At 67.4% G+C, this 19,430-nt stretch overlaps 1 protein-coding gene across 3 annotated transcripts in view; it reads left to right on the top strand.

Moving 5' to 3' along the window:
- Positions 1-19,430, top strand: part of DAGLA (diacylglycerol lipase alpha) — a 59,042-nt gene that overhangs the window by 35,280 nt on the left and 4,332 nt on the right. For 2 of the 3 annotated variants that reach the window (XM_059710465.1, XM_059710466.1), the window contains 18 exons: positions 1,448-1,586; positions 1,942-2,153; positions 3,586-3,687; positions 4,068-4,206; positions 7,326-7,413; positions 9,524-9,658; positions 10,386-10,463; positions 12,184-12,308; positions 13,931-14,084; positions 14,559-14,642; positions 14,752-14,829; positions 15,273-15,353; positions 15,703-15,845; positions 16,151-16,219; positions 16,564-16,636; positions 17,656-17,852; positions 18,127-18,256; positions 18,754-18,941. In XM_059710465.1, the coding sequence (XP_059566448.1) occupies positions 1,492-1,586; positions 1,942-2,153; positions 3,586-3,687; positions 4,068-4,206; positions 7,326-7,413; positions 9,524-9,658; positions 10,386-10,463; positions 12,184-12,308; positions 13,931-14,084; positions 14,559-14,642; positions 14,752-14,829; positions 15,273-15,353; positions 15,703-15,845; positions 16,151-16,219; positions 16,564-16,636; positions 17,656-17,852; positions 18,127-18,256; positions 18,754-18,941 (2,171 nt within the window). In that variant the 5' untranslated portion in view covers positions 1,448-1,491. Of the gene's footprint in view, positions 1-111; positions 281-1,447; positions 1,587-1,941; positions 2,154-3,585; positions 3,688-4,067; positions 4,207-7,325; positions 7,414-9,523; positions 9,659-10,385; positions 10,464-12,183; positions 12,309-13,930; positions 14,085-14,558; positions 14,643-14,751; positions 14,830-15,272; positions 15,354-15,702; positions 15,846-16,150; positions 16,220-16,563; positions 16,637-17,655; positions 17,853-18,126; positions 18,257-18,753; positions 18,942-19,430 lie in introns of those variants that run through there. The other variant, XM_059710468.1, reaches the window with a different exon arrangement.

The raw sequence follows: 19,430 nt of genomic DNA, 5'->3' as shown, positions 1-19,430 counted from the left end.
CACTTCCTGAGGGTGGGGGGAGGAGTAGGCACGACCCCAGCCGCGAGCCCGCCAGCCGGCCCGCCCGCCCGCTCGCCTGCAGCCGCTACATGAAGGGCTGCGCCGGGAGGGAGATGGGGACCTGCTGGGCCGGGCATGCAGCGGTCCCACTCCCCCTGGCCCCCCCCAGGGCTGTGTCCGTCCGCTGCGGGAGGCTTGCCCGCTTCCTTCCTGAGTGATGCTGGTCTCCGAGGACACACGTTTTCCCAGGAGCCGCCATGGGGAGAGGATCCGGTGCCATGTAAGCCTCTGCCGGCCGGGGCAGCTGTCCGCCCGCCAGCGGGGCACCGGCCCTCTGCAGCGGGGGTGGCCCTGCACAGTTGGACGCAGGCCCCCCCTGTAGTCCCTCTTCAGAGCCCCTGGACCAGCCCCCGTGGGAGCCTCCCAGCTGCTCCCCCACCCTGGCCCCCCTGCCCTAGGGATGGGGCCTGGATTGCTGGGTGCGCCTCCTGAGCTCCCCTCGGCTAATTTGAACCCCAACTTCAGAGTGAGGACCAGGCAGTAAAGGCTGCTTGGCTCAGGGTGGGCACGGGAGGGTGGGTCACCCTGCAGGGCTCACCCGCTGCCCCTCCCGCCGGGTGCCTCAGGCGTGCTCTTGACCCTGAATCTCAACCATGTCCTTCCCTACCAAGAGGGGTAGCTGAGGTTGGCAATTCTTCCCGGTGGGTACAAAACCAAGGCATGGAGCATGCTCCCAGGGCTCCGGCAAAGCAAGAAATTGAAGACCTAATTCAACATACGTTTACTGAGCACCTACTATGTGCTGGGCCCTCCCACCTCCATGCTTGCCACCTGCCCCGAGGCCTTCGGCCTTCTACCTGCCCTGCCCATCTCATGCTGGGGGACAGGCTCCTGCTTGGCCTGGGAAGCCCCCACCCCACCCCGGAACGGTGGGCACGGGGCCAGGTCAGGGCGGGGAGCTCCCTGATCTCCTGCAGGGGAGGCAGGGGGTGAGCCCAGGCCTTGCATGGGGCTGAGCAGTTACTGTTGGGGTCACCCCAGGGCAGAGCTGATCCCAAGGGGCAAGTGCCAGTCTCAGGGGCTGGAGGGCCCTCAGGAGTAGAGCAAAGCCCCTCTGGCTGCGGAGGGCCTTTCTGCTGGCTCTGGGGGTGGACGGGGCAGAGGGGGGTCCTGCCCAGAGGGGGGTCAGCACCTCTGGGGCCTGGAAGCCTCTGGACTCGGGGGGGAGTGGAAAAGAGGCCTGTGTCGCTGGGCACAGCTGGCCAGAGTGTGGTTTCCCTGGGTGCCGGGTGGCCCTGGGCGCCGGGTGGACCTGGATTCTGGGTGGACCTGGGTGCTGGGTGGCCCTGGGTGCCGGGTGGACCTGGATGCCGGGTGGCCCTGGGTGCCAGGTGGCCCTGGGTGCCACGGGGGCCGGGCAGCCACAGGGCCCTCTGCTCTCTTTCAGGAGGTGAGCGCCAGGCCTGCTGAGCCCCCGCAGAGCCGCCAGCCATGCCCGGGATCGTGGTGTTCCGGCGGCGCTGGTCTGTGGGCAGCGACGACCTCGTGCTGCCGGCCATCTTCCTCTTCCTCCTGCACACCACCTGGTGAGGCTCGGGCCTCGCCGTGCGGGGGGCGGGGGGCATAGAAAGAGGAGAAGGAGGCTTCCCGGCTCTCGGTGCTGACCTGCCAGGCTCCCAGCTCCCAACAGGAGGTGCTTGAGACATACACCCCTTGGGTGACAACCACGTGGGGCGTGGGGACCCCAACGGGCCACCTCCAGCGCTGAGCTCGGCACCGGGCAGGCGGCCGCCGTCTCCGGGGGCTGGCAGCCGGGCTGTCTCCCCTCTGTCCTCAGAGGCGCTCGGTGCCCGGTGGACAGGGGCCCTGCCACGCCGAGGCCAGGCTGGGCGGGGCCAGGGAGGCGTGCAGGCTGCCGGCCCCTCACACGCGTGTCCCCAGGTTTGTGATCCTCTCCGTGGTGCTCTTCGGCCTGGTCTACAACCCGCACGAGGCCTGCTCCCTGAACCTGGTGGACCACGGCCGCGGCTACCTGGGCATCCTGCTGAGCTGCATGATCGCCGAGATGGCCATCATCTGGCTGAGCATGCGCGGGGGCATCCTCTACACGGAGCCCCGCGAGTCCATGCAGTACGTGCTCTACGTGCGCCTGGGTAAGGGCCGCCCGCTCGGTGGGGGGCTGCTCCGGGCACCCCCGCCCGTGCGCCGTGTGCAGCCAGCGTCGGCTGGCACATGCAGGGGGCCCAGCAGACTTGCGGGGCTGACGCTACAGACCAGACCCCGGCCTGAGGGCCAAGTCCAGCCCGCTGCCTGTGCCGGCGAATAAAGTTTTATCGGAGCCCAGCCACGCTCATTCATTGATGTACCTCTCGTCTCCGGCTGCTTTTGGGTGACAGCAGCGGAGCGGAGGAGCTGCCATAGAGAGTGTGACCGCAACGTGTGGACTGTTTGCTCTCTGGCCTTACAGAGAGTTCCCCCGGCCTTCGTCTAGGCCAGTGGTCGGCAAACTGCGGCTCGCGAGCCACATGCGGCTCTTTGGCCCCTTGAGTGTGGCTCTTCCACAGAATACCGACTTCTGCGCATGGGCCACGAAGTTTCAATCTCACTGTATGTGCGCGCCCACACGTGGTATTTTGTGGAAGAGCCACACTCAAGGGGCCAAAGAGCCGCATGCGGCTCGCGAGCCGCAGTTTGCTGACCACTGGTCTAGGCTGTCTCTTCGGCGGCTTTGTGATCCTCCCCAAACACCCCGTCCTGGGAAGAGCCCTCGGGGGCCTGGACCAGCCAGTTCCCAAGAGCCCCCCCCCCCAGGCTCCCCCTTTGTCCCTGGTGAACGTTCTGTGAACTGCGGAGCCCTCCCCTCAGGTTCACGCCGGGAGGAGCTAGTGTTAGTCTCCTTTACAGACGAGGGGTCTGGGCCGGGGTGCACCCACTCCCGCAGGGGCCCCCCGCGTGTACACGGGTCAGAGCTGCGGTTGGACCCCAGGCTGTCTGGCCCCAGAGCCTGGGTGTAGCTGCCACACTGTGCTGCCTGTGGAGCTGGGGCTCCCAGTGCTCCCCGATCCACCCCCCACCCCCCTGCAGTCCCGTCTCAGTCAGGGCTCAACGCTCTGGCCCGAGCAGGGAGCCTCGAGTGGCGGCTGCCGGGCCTCCCCCTCCTGCCGCAGGCGCCAGCGGCCTCTTCCTGGGGAGATAGCAGCTTCCCTGCAGTGAACACTCATCTGGTTCTCACACAGCGAAGGAGTAGACCTGGTCACCCATTTCACAGATGAGGAAACAGAGGCTCAGAGAGACTAGGCGACGTGCCTGAGATTCGTCTGATTCCAGAGTCCATGGGAGTCATTCTAAAATCCCGAAAGGGCAGGGAGACGCCTCTTCGCCATCACCTTTCCAGTCCCCTTCTCAGGAGGGTCGAGGCCTGAGGCCGCCTTACCGCAGGGCGAGCGGAGGGGACAGCCTCGCTGCCTGGGTCCTCGTCCCCGTGAGGCGGCCGTGGGGCCTCCTGCCCCCGCTGCAGCGCTGGCCGAGGCCTGTGGGGGGAGGGCCGGGCGAGGTTCCTTCAGCCGGGGCCCTGCTGTCTTCCAGCCATCCTGGTGATCGAGTTCATCTACGCCATCGTGGGCATCGTCTGGCTCACCCAGTACTACACCTCCTGCAACGACCTCACGGCCAAGAACGTCACCCTCGGTACGTCGCCCGCCCCCCCCCCCCGCCGCCCCCCGCAGCAGAGGGACAGGTCTGAGAGGGAGCGGGAGCCCCCCGGGGCGGGGCCCTGTGAGGGGCGGGGCCTTCATCCTGTGACTGCCGCCGACCTGGGGGGCCCTGGTCTGGGGGCGGCAGCGATGGGCCCCTCAGCCGCCGCAGAGCCGCCTGCTCTGAGCCAAGGATGGGCCTCGGGGTCATGGCCCGGCGAGGGGACGGCCACCCCCTGAGCCGGGGCCTCGGAGCCTGGCTGCAGTGGGTGCCCAGCAGCGGGGGGGCAGGGGGGCTCCCGCGCCCTCTCTTTAGCGCTGGTGAGTCAGGGTGTCCCAGCGCCCCCGCCTCCCGCTTCTCCTGCCGCCCCGCAGGGATGGTCGTCTGCAACTGGGTGGTCATCCTCAGCGTCTGCATCACCGTCCTCTGCGTCTTCGACCCCACGGGCCGCACCTTCGTCAAGCTGAGAGCCACCAAGCGGAGGCAGCGCAACCTGCGGACCTACAACCTCCGGTGAGTGGCCCGGGCGGCGGGCAGGGCTGTCCCCACGGGGCCTCCCGAACGGCACCGCCGCCTCGGGCGGGGCCCGGGGCCGCCGGCTGTGAGCCCTGGGCTTGGCCCCCGTTTCCTGGTCCATAAAGTGGGACTCACGGTGGTCCCTGCCTCACGCAGCTGTCATGAGGCATGAACGAGATCACATGTACGAAGTGGTCACAGCGCTCACTCTGGCGCGTGCTCGGTCAGTGGTCGCGCTGTTATCGTTGTCCGCGTCTGCGGTGCCGCTGCCAGTGATAGCGGGAGGCGTGTGGAGGCCCAGCCAGTCGTACCGCTGAACTAACAGCAGCTCCAGGGGGGTGGCTGATACCATCACCCCCATAACACAGAGGAGGGAACTGGGCCCCGAGAGGGTAGGGGACTGGCCTGAGGTGACTCCGCGGGTAGTGATGGGGCTGGGACCAAGCCCAGGCAACCTGGTTTTGGAACCCTGGCTCTTTCCCGCGAGGCTGGGCTGCCTCTAGGATTGAGGGGCCGGAGGAGGCCCATCAAGGAAGGCTTCCTGGAGGGGGTGCGTTTTACACGGTGTTTCTGTGCCGTGGGAGAGAGAAGGGGGGCGGGCACCCAGGGCCACAGTCACTCTTATTTATTGAAAGGAAAAGAGAGGGGCTTCCAGGGTGGGTGCTGTTCATTGAGCTTCTGCCGAGAGGTAGGCCCTGCCTTCTCCACCGTCCGTCCTTCCACCAACCCTGGGGCAGCCGAGTCCCACTCTGCAGATGGGAGTAGAAGTCCCAGAGGCAGGTCCCTTGCCCAGGTCACGTGGGTGGGCACAGACTGGCGCTGCCCCTCCAGCCCCGGGCGGCGGGGTCGGAGCCCTCAGCCAGGGCGGCGGGTTGCCCCGGCACCGTGCTCGGCAGGAATCTTCCGCCCGACCCTCCTGCCTCCACGTTCCGCTCCCTCGGGCCTCCACGTCAGCTCGGCCCTGCAGCCAGAGGCACACCCAGGCCCGGGCGGCCACTTCCCAGCCCCAGATGCCAGGCCTTGGACAGGCCCCAGTGCAGCTGGCGACCAGCACCCGTCCCGTCCCGTCCCTTCCCGTCCCGTCTGTGTGCTCACTCTGAGCACACGCCCCCGCCTGACCTGGTTTCTGGGCTCCTGGGGCCCCAGATAAAAATCTCCTCTCTGAGGCTCGGTGTAATTGCCTGTGGGGCCCGGGAGGGCCGCGGTCTTTGCAGATGGGGGTTGGCAGTGGCTGGCGTTTTAGCCGGAAAGTCTCCCTGCGACCTCTGGGCCTGTGCGGCGAGTAGGAGGCCACGGAGCTCCTGGGCCCGGTCCTGCGGCGGTTTCTCCAGCCCTCGGTGGGGCTGGGCGGCAGGCCCTGGCGTGGCTGGTGTGCCCACCTCTCAGGCTGTCCCCTCGCCGCCCTCTGCTCTGAAACCGGCAGCTTTTCTAACAGGGACGGGGTCAAGCCCGCCGACCCTCCATCCTCGGTGCATGCAAGCTCAGGGGTGCACAGGAGCCCTGCTGTGCTCCCCGCAGGCTGAATTCAGCTTCCGGGGGTCAGGAAGCTGTTGGAGCCCCCGGCCTTTCTCCGTCCAGTGCCATCATGAGGGCCGGGAGGCGGGTGACTCCCCGAGTCTGGCCTCTGATCTTTGCTGAAGGAGTACAGGTCCTCCCTTCACGTTAGTGAGTCCCAGGGCAGAGGAGTGCTGGTCTGCGGACTTATTCTGTCCGGATTCCGTGTCTGTCTCACCCAGGTTGGTCTGCATTAGGCCACACTTGCCCCCGGCCCTGTCTGCCCCCTGGTGGACACAGACAGCACTGCAGCGCAGTGATGGCCAGCACTTGCTTCAGGCCAGAGACCCACCTAACAGGAGAGTCTCTTGGAAGCTTTGAAAACCCCGTTAGGCTAGAAAGAGTTAAAAACACACGCTGTCCTGGCAGCCAGCTTGGCAGCATGCTTTCCCTTTACCGAGCGCCTGGCAGGCGGGGCGCTGGTCTCGGGTGTAAGCCTGCCCCAGTCCCGTCGGGCTGGCAGGTCCCGGAGCCAGCAGCTCCCTGCACCCTTCCCCACCCCTGGAGGGCCCGAGGCTTCCCCTGGCCTGTGGGACCAGGGTTGGGAGCAGGGAGCGGAGCCAAGAGGCCGGGAAGGAGGGCCCCGGTCACTCCTGACCTCGGCTACGTGCCTTCATGCGTTCGGGGCCCACGCCTTCCCCGCTGGGCCACCTCCCAGCGGGCTCTGACGGGGCCAGCGGGAGGGCACACGTCACAAAAGCAGCCAGTCCCTTCTTGCTGGAGATTCACGTTTTTAATATCAGATCTGTTATCTTTATGCTCAAGACAGACTGACTTCCGGGCACCCAGCACTAGAAGGGCCCCCGTGGGTAACTGGCCGTCGCTCTGCCTTCGGATGCGGGCTCCTGGATGTCTGCCTCCCCATCCGAGCCGCCAGACCTGGGGGCTTGGGGGGGCGGGGGCGGGGGGCGGTGTGGCCCAGGCCAGCCGTGCCGGGAGGGCTGGCCCGCTCTCCTCTGCTGTAACACATTCAAGGGGCCGGGAAGTTCAGAGCCTCATTCAGCCCCTAGACTTCCCCCAAGTACAGAGAATGTATCCGGAACCCTTTTTGAAATTAAATTCAATTTTAAAAAATACATTTTTATTGATTTCAGAGAAGAAGGGAGAAGGAGAGATAGAAACATCAGTGATGAGAGTCATCAGATCAGCTGCCTCCCGCATGCCCCCGAGTGGGGATTGAGTCCACATCCCGGGCATGTGCCCTGACGGGGAACTGAACCGTGACCTCCTGGTTCATAGGTCGACCTTCAGCCACTGAGCCACGCCGGCCGGGCTGGAATCCTTTGGAGGGGAAGCAGCTCTGGGGGACAAGTTGGGGCTCCCAGCTCCGAAGCCCCCCAGGCAGGCGGCGTTCAGTCTGCCTGGACTGTGGGTACACCGCACCGCCTTAGGCCAGCGGGAGTCCCCCCAGGGGACAGCCAGGCCACTGGCCACCCAGCTTTGGCTGTCAGGGAGCCCTTTGGGGGGGGTCCTGGGCTCAGGCCGCCCTGTGTTCCCAATGTCTGGGCCCCGGGTCCGCCGGGCCAGCCCCGTGGCCTCACACACACTCTCCACCTTCGCAGGCACCGGTTAGAGGAGGGCCAGGCCACGAGCTGGTCGCGGCGGCTCAAAGTGTTCCTCTGCTGCACCCGGACGAAGGACTCGCAGTCAGTAAGTACCGGGAGGTGGCGGCCCGGGCGCCGCCTGCGCTGGCAGAGCGGGTGGGCAGGGCTGGCGGAAGGAGCTGGGTTTTGAGCCCGACTCCCGGGGCCATTCTGCTCCTGGGAGCCCCTCCGCGTGTGAACAGCTGGCCCCTTGCCCTGTCGAGGGAACAGAAAGACGCGAAGGTCTTTCACTGCCCCCCCCCCCCCCGGGAGCTGAGTCTAGTGCAGGAGAAGGCAGCCTCCAACAGCAGGCGACCGGAAGACAGGAAAGCAGCGCGAGCAGCTGCAGGCCCCTCGGAAGGCCCTCCCGCCGGAGCCGTGAGTGCTCGGCGCAGTCCAGGCGCGCAGTCAGCCTTCGCCCCTGCCAGCGGTGCTCGGAGGGGCGACCCGAGGGCAGCCCTGGTGCCGGGCCAGCGGGGGGCGGTCCTGAGGCCAAGCTCCTGGCTCTGGTGGGGCCCTTGGCGATCATCTCTTTCCACCCCCCGATTTGCAGATCGGACAGCTGAGAGGTGGGTGGCTTGCTCAGCTCCCACAGCCAGTTAGAGGCAGAGCCAGGGTCAGGAGGCACCTCCTCCCCGAGCAAAAGCAGGTGCGCCCCAAAAGCCTTGACAGGCTCCTTCCCGCCTGCAGGTCCTCAGGAGCTGCAACGTGAGGGATGAGGTGGAAGGAACCCCCCCTCCCCCCCCGAGGTTCTCTGATGGATGGGGAACACCCCCACGGGCCTAGGGGGTCGGAGGGTCACAGCCCAGCACCTGGTGCACAGCAAGCCATGCAGAGGGCAGGGAGCAGCCCCCTGGCAGATGGGGTGCAGCCTGCCAGGGCCCATGAGAGGCCCGTGTGGAGTCAGGGCTGGTGCTGGAGGCTGTGGAGAAGGCGGAACATGGCAGGGGCCCGGGGTCAGGTCCAGGGCAGGGTTTGCTGCATTGTTTTAAAGCTTGAATTGGCCGGGCTGGTGTGTGGCTCAGTGGTTGAGCATCAACCTGTGAGCCAGGAGGTCACGGTTCGATTCCCGGTCAGGGCACCTGCCCGGCTTGTGGGCTCCATCCCCAGTGGGGGTTGTGCAGGAGGCAGCCGATCCATGATGCTCTCTTGTCATTAAGGTTTCTATCTCTCCCTTCCTTTCCCTTCCTCTCTGAAATCAATGAACATATATTTTTTTGAAAAATAACAATTGCCCTAGCCAGTTTGGTTCAGTGGCTAGAGCGTCGGCCTGCGGACTGAAGGATCCCAGGTTCAATTCCGGCCAAGGGCATATGCCCAGGTTGTGGGCTCGATCCCCAGTAGGGGGTGTGCAGGAGGCAGCCAATCAATGATTCTCTCTCATCATTGATGCTTCTATCTCTCTCTTCCTCTCCTTTCCTCTCTAAAATCAGTAAAGATATATATTTTTTTAAAAAAAGAAAAATAACAATTAAAAAGAATAAGAACTTGAGCTGGATGCCAGCATGGAGAGCCAGGGGTGTGTAGGCAACGTCTGTGAGTCTGGGTCTGCAGGGCTGCTCGCTGGCGCCGAGTCGTAGCTGGAGCCCCGTTCCGCCCGTTCGGCGTTGGAGTTTGCAGTCCTTGTTTTTTCTTCTCTCGCGAGTGCCAGACACTCCAGGGTGAAACCCCACAAGAGAGAACCGGTTGCCACCCGTTGGCTCCCACCACAGCCTCTCGCAGGTCAGGGACGAGGTTCCGGACCCCAGCTCCGTGTGAGGCAGGAGGAGCCACCGGGCCGTCCCGCCCCAGGTCCCGGGACAGGAGCTTGGTGTTGGCCTCTCTGCTGGAGAGAACGGCCGGAGGAGGAGGCAGCGTGCAGGGCCCTGCAGGCCTTGGCGCCTGGCGTGTGGGGAGGGAGCGGAGATGCTCCAGCCGGCACCTGTGCGGGCGAGGCGTGAGGGCCCTCGGAGCCGGGCCAGGAGGGCCGGGCGTGGAGATGCAGAGGCCCCGGGGCTCCCATCAGAGGGCCGCAGGGGTCGGGGGTCGGGCCCAGCTGGCGCCACGGGGTGCCAGGGCGAACTGCGCAGGGCCCCCCCCCCCCCCCCCCCCGCAGACACCCAGCCCCGGGATTCACTCCCGTCTCGTGTCCTCTCTCCTGCTGCCCCGCCCCCGCCCCGCCCGCCCGGACCTGGTAGGACGCCTACTCGGAAATCGCCTACCTCTTCGCCGAGTTTTTCCGGGACCTGGACATCGTGCCCTCTGACATCATCGCCGGCCTGGTCCTGCTTCGGCAGCGACAGCGGGCCAAACGCAACGCCGTGCTGGACGAGGTGAGCGCCCCACCCTCCTCCAGGCGGCCTCCCGCGCCCCCCGCCGCCCCTGCTGCTGCCCCCCCTCCTCGGGGCCCCGGAGGTCACCCTCTGGGACTCGCACCCCCTTCCCCGACCCCTGCCTGCAGCCACCACTCACCACTCTGCTTGAGCCAACTCCCTCCGCTGGGCCATGTGGGCTGCCTCCCAGGCCGAGCTGCCAAGGGGACTTCCGACCTTGGGAGCTAATGACCGACACAGCCTGGCTTCACCTCTCCATTCCTCCCCTCCCCCCCACCCCCACCCCCCCGCAACACACCAGCCCCAGGGAGCGTCTCCCAGCATCTCCTACACTGCCGCCCCCCCCCCCCCCCCGGCCTGGGCTAGGCACTGGCCCCAGCGAGGGTCTCCCAGCATCTCCTGCACCGCCCCCCCCCACCCCTCCAGCCTGGGCTAGGCACCGGCCCCAGCGAGGGTCTCCCAGCATCTCCTGCACCGCCCCCCCACCCCTCCTGGGCTAGGCACGTTCCCAGGAAGAGGTGGGATGATGCTTAGATTGGAAGGGGAGCAGCTGGAGACAGGACAGGACCTGGGCTTTTGGAAGCCGGGCGGGGCCACGGGAGAGCGAGGAACCACGCACTCCTCGGGCTCTCGGGCCCTTGGGAAGCAGGCAGCGTGCGGAGCGGGGTGCCGGGCCCCCTTTCTCAGCGCTGGGCCCCGCAGCCGCCTTCACATGCCCGTCTTTCAGGCCAATAATGACATCCTGGCCTTCCTGTCGGGGATGCCAGTGACCAGAAACACCAAGTACCTCGACCTCAAGAACTCGGTGAGTCAGAACCTCCCCACCCCACGCTGTCCGGGTCCCCCTCTCCCTCTGCTGGAGGGACCCGAGCAGGCCACCTGCTCCAGCCTGCCCCTGAGCCCCCCGAGGACCCCTCCTCTCGGCCTCGCCCCCGTCCCCGTCCCCCGGAACCTCCCCCACGCTGGTTCTGCTGCGTCCACTTGCCCACACGCCAGATGCCCGGCCCTTCATGAGGGAGCGGCTACTAGTGTCGCTGTCATTGCTGTCATCATAAAAGGCAGCTGGCCTGGCCGGCGTGGCCCAGGGGCTGAGCGTCGACCTGTAAACCAGGAGGTCGCGGTTCGATTCCCGGTCAGGCACTTGCCCGGGTTGCGGGCTCGATCCCCAGTGTGGGGTGTGCAGGAGGCAGCCAATCCATGATTCTCTCTCATCATGGATGTTTCTCTCTCTCCCTTCCTCCCTGAAAGCAATAAAAATATATTTAAAAAATAAGTAAAATAAAAAGCAGCTGCCGTGGCCTTGGGTTTCCAGCTTCCAGTGGCAGAACCTCTGGTGGAAAGCCAGTCAGTGTGTGTGGCATAGGGAATGGGGCCGCCCCCAGTGCCATGACCTTAAGCGAGTCCCTGACCCCTGCGCCTGCTCCCACATGCATGGACGGCCTGGGCACCCCTTCTGCCCGGAGCTCTGGTGGCAGGGAAGTGAGCCATCTGAGACCGGCTCTCAGCACACAGTGGTGCCAGTTCGGACGCTGCCAGCAAGGATTCATCCTGGCATCTGAGCCCCTGGAAGAGCTCGGGTCTCCGTCTGCCCCACCCCCAAAGCAGGCCTGTACCCCCTGTGAGAGTGCTCAGCCCCAAGGGGCAGGGGCAGGGGCAGGCACGAGCCCTAGAGCTGGGGTCCCGCCTGCCCCCGGCAGAGGCCGCCGCCCGCCCCGCAGCCTGGGGCTCTGAGGCTGGAGGGTAATCAGCTGGCCCAGGCTCCTTCCCCCTCTGGGCCCTGACTCAGGGGCACCTTTCCCACCGCTCAGGGTGACTCATCCCCACTCACGCCGACAAGGCGACTGACTCCCTCTCCACGCAGGAGTCTCCCAGCCCCGGGCAGCCAGGACACTGGGGGCAGCTTTGCTCTGCGGGGACCCTGGTGCCTTCTGCCTCCTCCACCCTTGGGGTTGACAGCAACAGCCCTGGCCTTAGACATGGGTTTCCAACTGGCGCCTTTCTCTAGAGAGACCCCAGTCTGCCCAGAGAGGTGCCAGTCTGCCCAGAGAGGTGCCAGTCTGCCCAGAGAGATCCCAATCTCCCCACCTGCCCCTTTTAAGCCAGTGACTCAGTGCATCAAGTTAGGGAGTCGGCCACTTGTCTGATCACCTAGTCTCCAGGGCTGGCCCTGCTGCTCAAGGCCCGGACACCCCCAGCAGAGGGCCCGGGGCCTCTCGGGGCTAAGTTTCCCTTCCCAGGGCCAGGCACCAAGGGGGCTGATGGTCACTCCCTCTCCCCCTCCCCCTCTCTTCCCTCCAAGTGCTTCTCTGTCCCCAAAACATTCATTCTGAGGCTGGAGCAGCAGGACAGGTCCCGGGAGGATGCGTGCCCTGGTTGCGTGGAGATAATTAGGGAAATGCAATTATCATCTGGAGGAGCGGTCCCTCCTCCAAGGCGGGGGAGGGGGCGGGGGGGAGCGGCTGCCGGCCGCGGGCCCAGGCTGCCGCGTGAAGGTCGGGAGGTGACCGCTGCCCCCTCTCTTGCAGCAAGAGATGCTGCGCTACAAGGAGGTCTGCTACTACATGCTGTTCGCGCTGGCCGCCTACGGCTGGCCCATGTACCTGATGCGGAAGCCGGCCTGCGGCCTCTGCCAGCTGGCCAGGTCCTGCTCGTGAGTGCCCCGCCCCCGCGGCCGCGCCTGAGGGCCGGGCTGTGAAGCTGGGCCCCGGCCTGCCCCCCGAGGCTGCGCTGCTTCTCCTCCGGGCCCTCGCTGGGCCTCACCCCCCAGCTCAGCATGAGCCCTGGGCGGTGGGGGGGACACGTGGCTGTGGGACCCGACGGTTCCGGGTGTGAATCCGGGCTGTGGCCTGGCACGGGGTGTGGGGACTCTCGGGTGCGCTGAGGGGGTCACCCGTGGCTTCCGAGACTGGGCTGCACCCCGTTTTCTCGGCAAGGCCTCCCCGCCTTGGGAAGAGTGAAGACAAACGTTCTTACCGACATCAGCAGCGTTCGCTTCTTCATGAGACCGCAGCTGTCATCGCAGGCAGACAGCGGGCAGGCGCCGCCACGCGCTCATCTGCTGGGCGCTGGCGCCCTCTGGTGGCCAGAGGAGCCGCTGCACCCCGCTGGGTGCCTAGCTCCGCTGCTCACACCCTTCGTTTGGGGGGAGCCGGTGGGGCGTCCCGGCCCTGTTTGGGTGCCGGAGACAGAGCGAAGCCTAGTGGCCTGTGGGGGGTCAGACCACGCGCACGGGAAGCAGAGCCCGTTGGAGCAGATGAGCGGGAAGGCGGGGTGCTAGGGGAGGGGGCCGGGGTGGACGGCACCCTAAATAACATCGCAGCCGCGGCCCGAAGGAAGCGAGGTGTCCGGCCACACGGGGCCCAGGAGAGTGTCAGGCGGAGGGTGGGTGTGGGGACACTGAGGCAGGAACACGGCTGAGGGAGGCCAGGAGGCAGGTGGCCCGCGGGGAGAGGGAGGCAGCCGCCCAGAGAGCCAGGCCAGATCGGCAGTGCCCGGCCGCCGGAAGGGCCCGGCCCTACCCTGGGCAAGAAGGGCAGCGCTGGCCGGTTTGGGGTGAAGTGACCCTCGGCTGGTCCGAGTTGTATCGGAAAGGGTCGCTCTGGCTGCCGAGTTGAGAAGGAAGGTGGGGGCTGAGGGAGATGAGGGAGACCCGGCAGGCCAGGGGGACACCCCGAGGCAGAGGTCAGGGTGGCGGGGAGCAGGTGCAGGGGTGGAGGCGAGGGAGAGCAGGCAGAGTCCAGGTGGATCTGCAGGGGGAGTGAGCTGCTGTGCTGACCCCTGGACATGGGCTGTGAGGTGGGGAGGGGACCCCCGTGCCCCGAGCATGGGGCTGAGGGAGGAGCAGCAGGGCTGGGGGACAGCGGGGAGCCCTCGGGGCCTGGGACCTGGAGAGGCTGAGACCCCGTGAGCGGGGGATGGGAGCACCTGGGCGTTCGTGGGCACAGGTGGCACCGAAGCCCGAGACTGGGCGAGGCCCTGCCGGGGCTGGCGTGGCCAGAGGAGGGGAGGCCAGCCTGACCCTGGGCCTCGGTGAGGGGACGGCGAGGAGGCTGCGGCGAGGGCGATGGTCCCGGAGAGAGGGCACCCAGGGGCGGAGGAACTGCGGGTCACAGGTCACCTGCTGCCAGGGGCCAAGAGGGCAGCCTGGGACCCGGCCCCGTGGAACTTTGCAAGGAGCCTGGGAGGGTGGGGCTGTGAGAGCGGGTTCCAGGGGGGGTGACGGGGGAAACTGCTTGTCGGGGTCCCTGCCCTGAGCCCCTGGTACACCCCCAGGTGCTGCCTGTGCCCCTCTCGGCCCCGGTTCGCGCCTGGCGTCACCATCGAGGAAGACAACTGCTGCGGCTGCAACGCCATCGCCATCCGGCGCCACTTCCTGGACGAGAACCTGACGGCGGTGGACATCGTCTACACCTCCTGCCACGACGCGGTGAGCGGCCGGCGGGCTGGGCCAGGCCGGCGTCCGCTGCGGCGGCCGAGGGCCCGAGTGCCCACGCTGTCCCGGGCAGCAGGCCTCCCCTAGCTGGGCAGCACAGAGGTGGGCCTTCGCCCCACACCCCCGCTGGGGCTAGGAAGTGGACCCCCACCCCACACCCAGGGTTGGGGCTCCCCAGCCTCGGCCTTTGGGAGAAGGAATCCGGGAGGAAGCCGCGAGGCCCTGGGGAGGGCAGCCACCTCCCTGGACGCAGCCGGCAGGGGGCAGCACCTGGGCGGCCTGAGTGGGGAGCTGGGAGGCAGCTGGGCTGTGACCTGGGCCAGGAGGGATCTACCAGGACGGCTGGGGGCTGGGGGGCCGGTGGCTGGAGGAGATAGACTCCCTGGCAGGGAAGGCGTGTGCTGAGGGCCCCCGCTGCATCTGGCCCCGGCCCCGGGCTGCTCAGGCTCACGGCCGCCCTCCTCCCAGGTGTACGAAACCCCCTTCTACGTAGCGGTGGACCATGACAAGAAGAAGGTGGTAATCAGTATTCGGGGAACCCTGTCCCCCAAGGTAGGCTGCCCGCGGCCCCCTGCCCACCACGGGGACCCCTCACAGCCCCTGAGGGATGCCGCTTCCCTCTTCCTGTCCTCAGCCCGCCTCGCCTGTCCCCTCTCCCCAGGACGCCCTGACGGACCTGACGGGTGACGCCGAGCGCCTGCCCGTGGAGGGGCACCACGGCGCCTGGCTGGGACACAAGGTGCGCCTCGCGGGCCCCGGCCCCGCTTCCTCCCCTGCCAGCACGGGGACCTGTCCTGTGGGGGGTGGGGTCCTCCCTGCTGGCTGGGCTCACTGGTAGAGACTGGTCAGAGAGGTGTGGGCTGCTGAGAGGTCCACGGGGGCTCACTGGCCAGGACCCCATAGTCCTGCCTGGCCTGGATCCTGACCCAGAAGAGCCCGGGGAGGCAGCTGGGAAGAGATCCCACTGGTTTCTATAGACACACAACCCTCTGAGCCTCGGTTTTCTCATCTGTGAAATGGGAACGATGTCATAAAGTGCCCACCAGCCCAACAGCCAGGTTGTTATGAGGCCAAAAGGGGCAAGTGGGCAGGACAGGGCCGTGAGCTGCTGGTCACTGTGGTTTGGCTGGTCGCTGAGGGGCCCCCCTCCCCCAGCACCGACCTCTGTCCCCCCTCACCCAGGGCATGGTCCTCTCGGCCGAGTACATCAAGAAGAAGCTGGAGCAGGAGATGGTCCTGTCCCAGGCCTTCGGGAGAGACCTGGTGAGGCGCTTTCCGTGCAGCGCGCCCAGTGGCTGAGCGCCGGGTTGGGGCAGGGGACCCGGTGCTTCTAACGGGGTGCAGTCACCTCACCCAGAGGCCGTTCCCAGTGCAGATGCGACGTCTGGGGGAGGAGTCTCTCCCGGAGAGTCAGGAAGGGGTGACTTCTGAGCCAGGTTCCGAAGGAGGAGTGCGGGTTTGTTAGGACAGTCTCCCCAGACCTTGCTCTGTGGAGCTTGGCTCTCCCTGCCCCGGCGGCCGACGCACAGGCACCATCAGGCCCCGGGCAGGCGCCTCTGCCGGTGGTCCGAGCCCGACAGCGGGCCGGCTCTCAGTCTTCTCTCGGTCCCAGGGCCGCGGAACCAAGCACTACGGCCTGATCGTGGTGGGCCACTCCCTGGGCGCGGGCACCGCCGCCATCCTCTCCTTCCTCCTGCGCCCCCAGTACCCCACCCTCAAGTGCTTCGCCTACTCCCCGCCCGGGGGCCTGCTGAGGTGAGCTGCGGGCCGGGGATCTCGGGCTGGGGCTGGTGGGCCGTCGCTTCTGGTCCGTGGGGGCCTGGGAATGGCCTGGTAAGGGAGGGGGGCCTCTGTCAAGTGCCAGGGGCACCCGGATCTGCCTCGGGCAAAGCCCTGCTGGCAGGAAGGGCGGGGCAGGAGCAGACAGTGCGGCCTGGCCCCCGTGCACTCCCCAGGGGGCACTGAGACTAGAAACTGCCCCCCCCCTGAGCCCCCGCCCTCCTGACAGTCCTGCCCCTCCTGAAGGCCCCGCCCCACCTGAGCCCTCTGCTTCCCTGCAGTGAGGACGCCATGGAGTACTCCAAGGAATTTGTGACGGCCGTGGTTCTGGGCAAAGACCTTGTCCCCAGGCGAGTCGCTGCTTCCTCTCGCTCTCAGCCCCGCTGTTCCTCCCGCCTCCGGGCCTCCCTGGGCTCAGGGCTCCCTCACTCAGATGCCCGTCTCCCCAAGGGACAAGGGGCGCCAGAGCCCCTCCCGTGCCCTCGGGTGTCCCAGCCTGGAGGACCCGCCCTGCCTGGCCTCCCCTTCCCCGGCTCGGCCCTCTGCCCACCCTGGGACCCTGGCAGCCTGGCCTTCCTGTTCCAGGGCTGGCATGTGCCTGTCCCGCTGCCCTCGCTGCCCCCGCTGCCCCTCCCCCTGTGCCTCTCCCGGCCTCTGGCCCGTCCAGGCTGACGCCCCCTCGTTCTTCTCCCAGGATCGGCCTGTCGCAGCTGGAGGGTTTCCGCAGACAGCTCCTGGACGTCCTGCAGCGGAGCACCAAGCCCAAAGTGAGCCCTCCCGCCCCGCCCCTACCCCCCTGGTCTGCCGCGTGTGTGCCGCCTGTGCCCCCGCCCACAGCCCAGCGGCCCAGCCACGCGTGGCCAGGCTGGGGTGTGGTTGGTGCCAGGGCACCTCAGGTCATCAGAGCTCACCCCCCACCTGCCCTGGTACACGTGGGGAAACTGAGGCCACAAGCAGGCAAGGGTCCCGGCTCCTGCCCCACTCGGGGCTTTGTGTGGGACGGAAAGGCCTCTGCCAAAGCCGCCCGTGGCCCCCCGACTCCGGCAGGCAGGCGCTCCCCTGGGGTCGGTGCGGCTCGCTCCGATTTTCCACCGCGGCCCGAGCGAGGTGACCCGCCCCTCCTCACCCCTCCTCGGGTCTCAGAGGACCCTGTGGCCAGGCAGGGGCGGGAGTGCTGGGGCTGCGCCTAGAGGTGGGCAGGGGCGGCCTGGACCGGCGGGTCCTCTGTGCCCCCAGCCCTCATCCCATTTGCCGTCTCAGCCCAGGTTGGACTCTTCCCAGCCTCGGTGCCCCTGGCCCTCTGGCAGGCAAGACCGGGGCCAGGTGCTAGGTGCCAGGGTGGGCGGGGCAGTGAGGTCCCAGTGACCGTGTCTGCCTGGAGGAGCTTGTGGGGCTGGAGTGGGCTGTCCCTGTCAGACCCCGTCCTGGGCACTTGTCGGACCCGGAGTCGGGGCTGGGCACCAGCCCGAGGCAGCCAGGCCCCGCAGGTGCAAGTCCCTCCCCCTCGCCGGCCCGTTCCCCGCCCGCTAGATCAGGGGTGGCTGGTCTTCCAGGGCCTTCCCCACCCAGAACCTCAGCAATGGCTTACGTCTGCCCCTGAGGTCTTGGCGACCGTCACGGCTGCCGTCCAGCTCAGACACTGCCTCTGCAGGTGGGCACTGCCCTCCCCTCTGCCTGTGGCCACCCCAGCTCCCACCTGTCACCTGTGAGCCCTCCATCTGAGTTCCTCCGTCCCCGCCCACCCAACCATCCTGCCCAGCTGGCCCGTCTCCCCCTCCCCCTGCAGTGGCGAATCATCGTGGGAGCCACTAAGTGCATCCCCAAGTCAGAGCTGCCCGAGGAGGCGGAGGTGACCGCCATGGCCAACACGCGGCTCTGGACCCACCCCAGCGACCTGACCATCGCCCTGTCGGCCAGCACGCCCCTCTACCCGCCCGGTCGCATCATCCACGTGGTGCACAACCACCCCGCAGAGCAGTGCTGGTAGGTGGCGCCCAGACCCTCGGCGGGAGGTGGCGCCCAGACCCTCGGAGGGAGGTGGCACCCAGACCCTCCTAACCAGGCTGGGAGTTGGGGGCGGGGGGCGCTGAGGGCAAGACAAGAGCCAGGATCAAGGACGCAACCCTGCTGGCCAGGCGGACCTGAGGCCGCCAGGTCCACGCGCCCCTGCTAAGCCAGGGCAGAGAGCAGAGCCAGGGCAGGGGTCAAGGCCAGGCTGCCGCCCCCCTCAGCGTCTCCCTGGCCCCGTGCCCCTCAGCTGCTGCGAGCAGGAGGAGCCCACGTACTTCGCCATCTGGGGCGACAACAAGGCCTTCAACGAGGTGATCATCTCCCCGGCCATGCTGCACGAGCACCTCCCCTACGTGGTCATGGAGGGGCTCAACAAGGTGAGGCCGGGCGCCGGGCGGGCCCTCAGCCGCAGCGCCGCGAGCTGGGTCTGCGCCCCGACTGCAGGCGAGGGTGCGGGTGCTCAGAGGGGTAGCTGCACCCCCGGGAGGGCTGGGGGGGCCGAGAGCCGGCTCGTGTCCTGGTCTCTGCACCCTGCTCTGTCGCGTGGCCGTGTCGCCCGTGGTGAGCAGCTGCAGAGACGCCCAGGGCCTGTCCCTAAGGCAGCTGAGCTCCGAGGCCCTGGAGGCACCCAGCACTGACCGGTGCCAGCCAAGCAGGGGCAGTCCCAGCGCCACCGGCCACAGAGGCTGACCACAGGCTGACCTGAGGCGAGGCACGGTCGCAGGGCCAGGCCAGGCCTTCCTGGAGGGGGAGGACCGGGGGGGCAGGGAGTGGGGCCCGCTGGCCTCACACAGCCCTGAGAGGCCTGGCCTGCTGCCCACCCCACGTGTGACGGCCACCCGCCCACCACCACCAGCTTCCCGTCCTGCCGCAGGTGCTGGAGAACTACAACAAGGGGAAGACGGCCCTGCTCTCTGCAGCCAAGGTCATGGTGAGCCCCACCGAGGTGGACCTCACTCCCGAGCTCATCTTCCAGCAGCAGCCGCTGCCCACCGGGCCGCCCGTGCCCGCCGGCCTCGCCCTGGAGCTGCCCCCCGCAGACCACCGGAACAGCAGCGCCAGGTGATCCTCGCCCAGCCCTGGCCCGGGGGTGTGTGCAGAGCCCAGAGTGTGCTCTCAGGGCACGTGAGTTCCAGGGCACGTGTGTTCCAGGGCACATGTGCTCACAGGGCACGCGAGTTCCAGGGCATGTGAGTTCCAGGGCACATGTGTTCCAGGGCACGTGTGCTCTCAGGTCATGTGTGCTTCCAGGGCACATGTGTTCCAGGCATGTGTGTTCCAGGGCACGTGTGCTCTCAGGGCACGTGTGTTCTGGGTCACGCGTGCTCTCAGGGCACGTGTGCTTTCAGGGCACATGTGCTTCAAGGGCACATGTGCTTCAAGGGCACATGTGCTTACACATGTGTCCCGTGTACAAACCGAGCCTGCACGCTCACACAGCTCTGCACACACATGCCAGAAGGGGCGAATTTGTCCCCTCTGCTCAGTCTCTGCCTTGCTGCCACTGCCCCCAGCCTGCCATCTTGAAGCCCACACGGCTAGTGGGCATCT

The sequence above is a fragment of the Myotis daubentonii genome, chromosome 9 (genome assembly GCF_963259705.1).
Source record: "Myotis daubentonii chromosome 9, mMyoDau2.1, whole genome shotgun sequence".
Lineage (NCBI taxonomy): Eukaryota > Metazoa > Chordata > Mammalia > Chiroptera > Vespertilionidae > Myotis > Myotis daubentonii.
The sequence above is the reverse complement of the archived record's forward strand: the minus strand, read 5'-3'. Positions and strand labels throughout refer to the sequence as shown.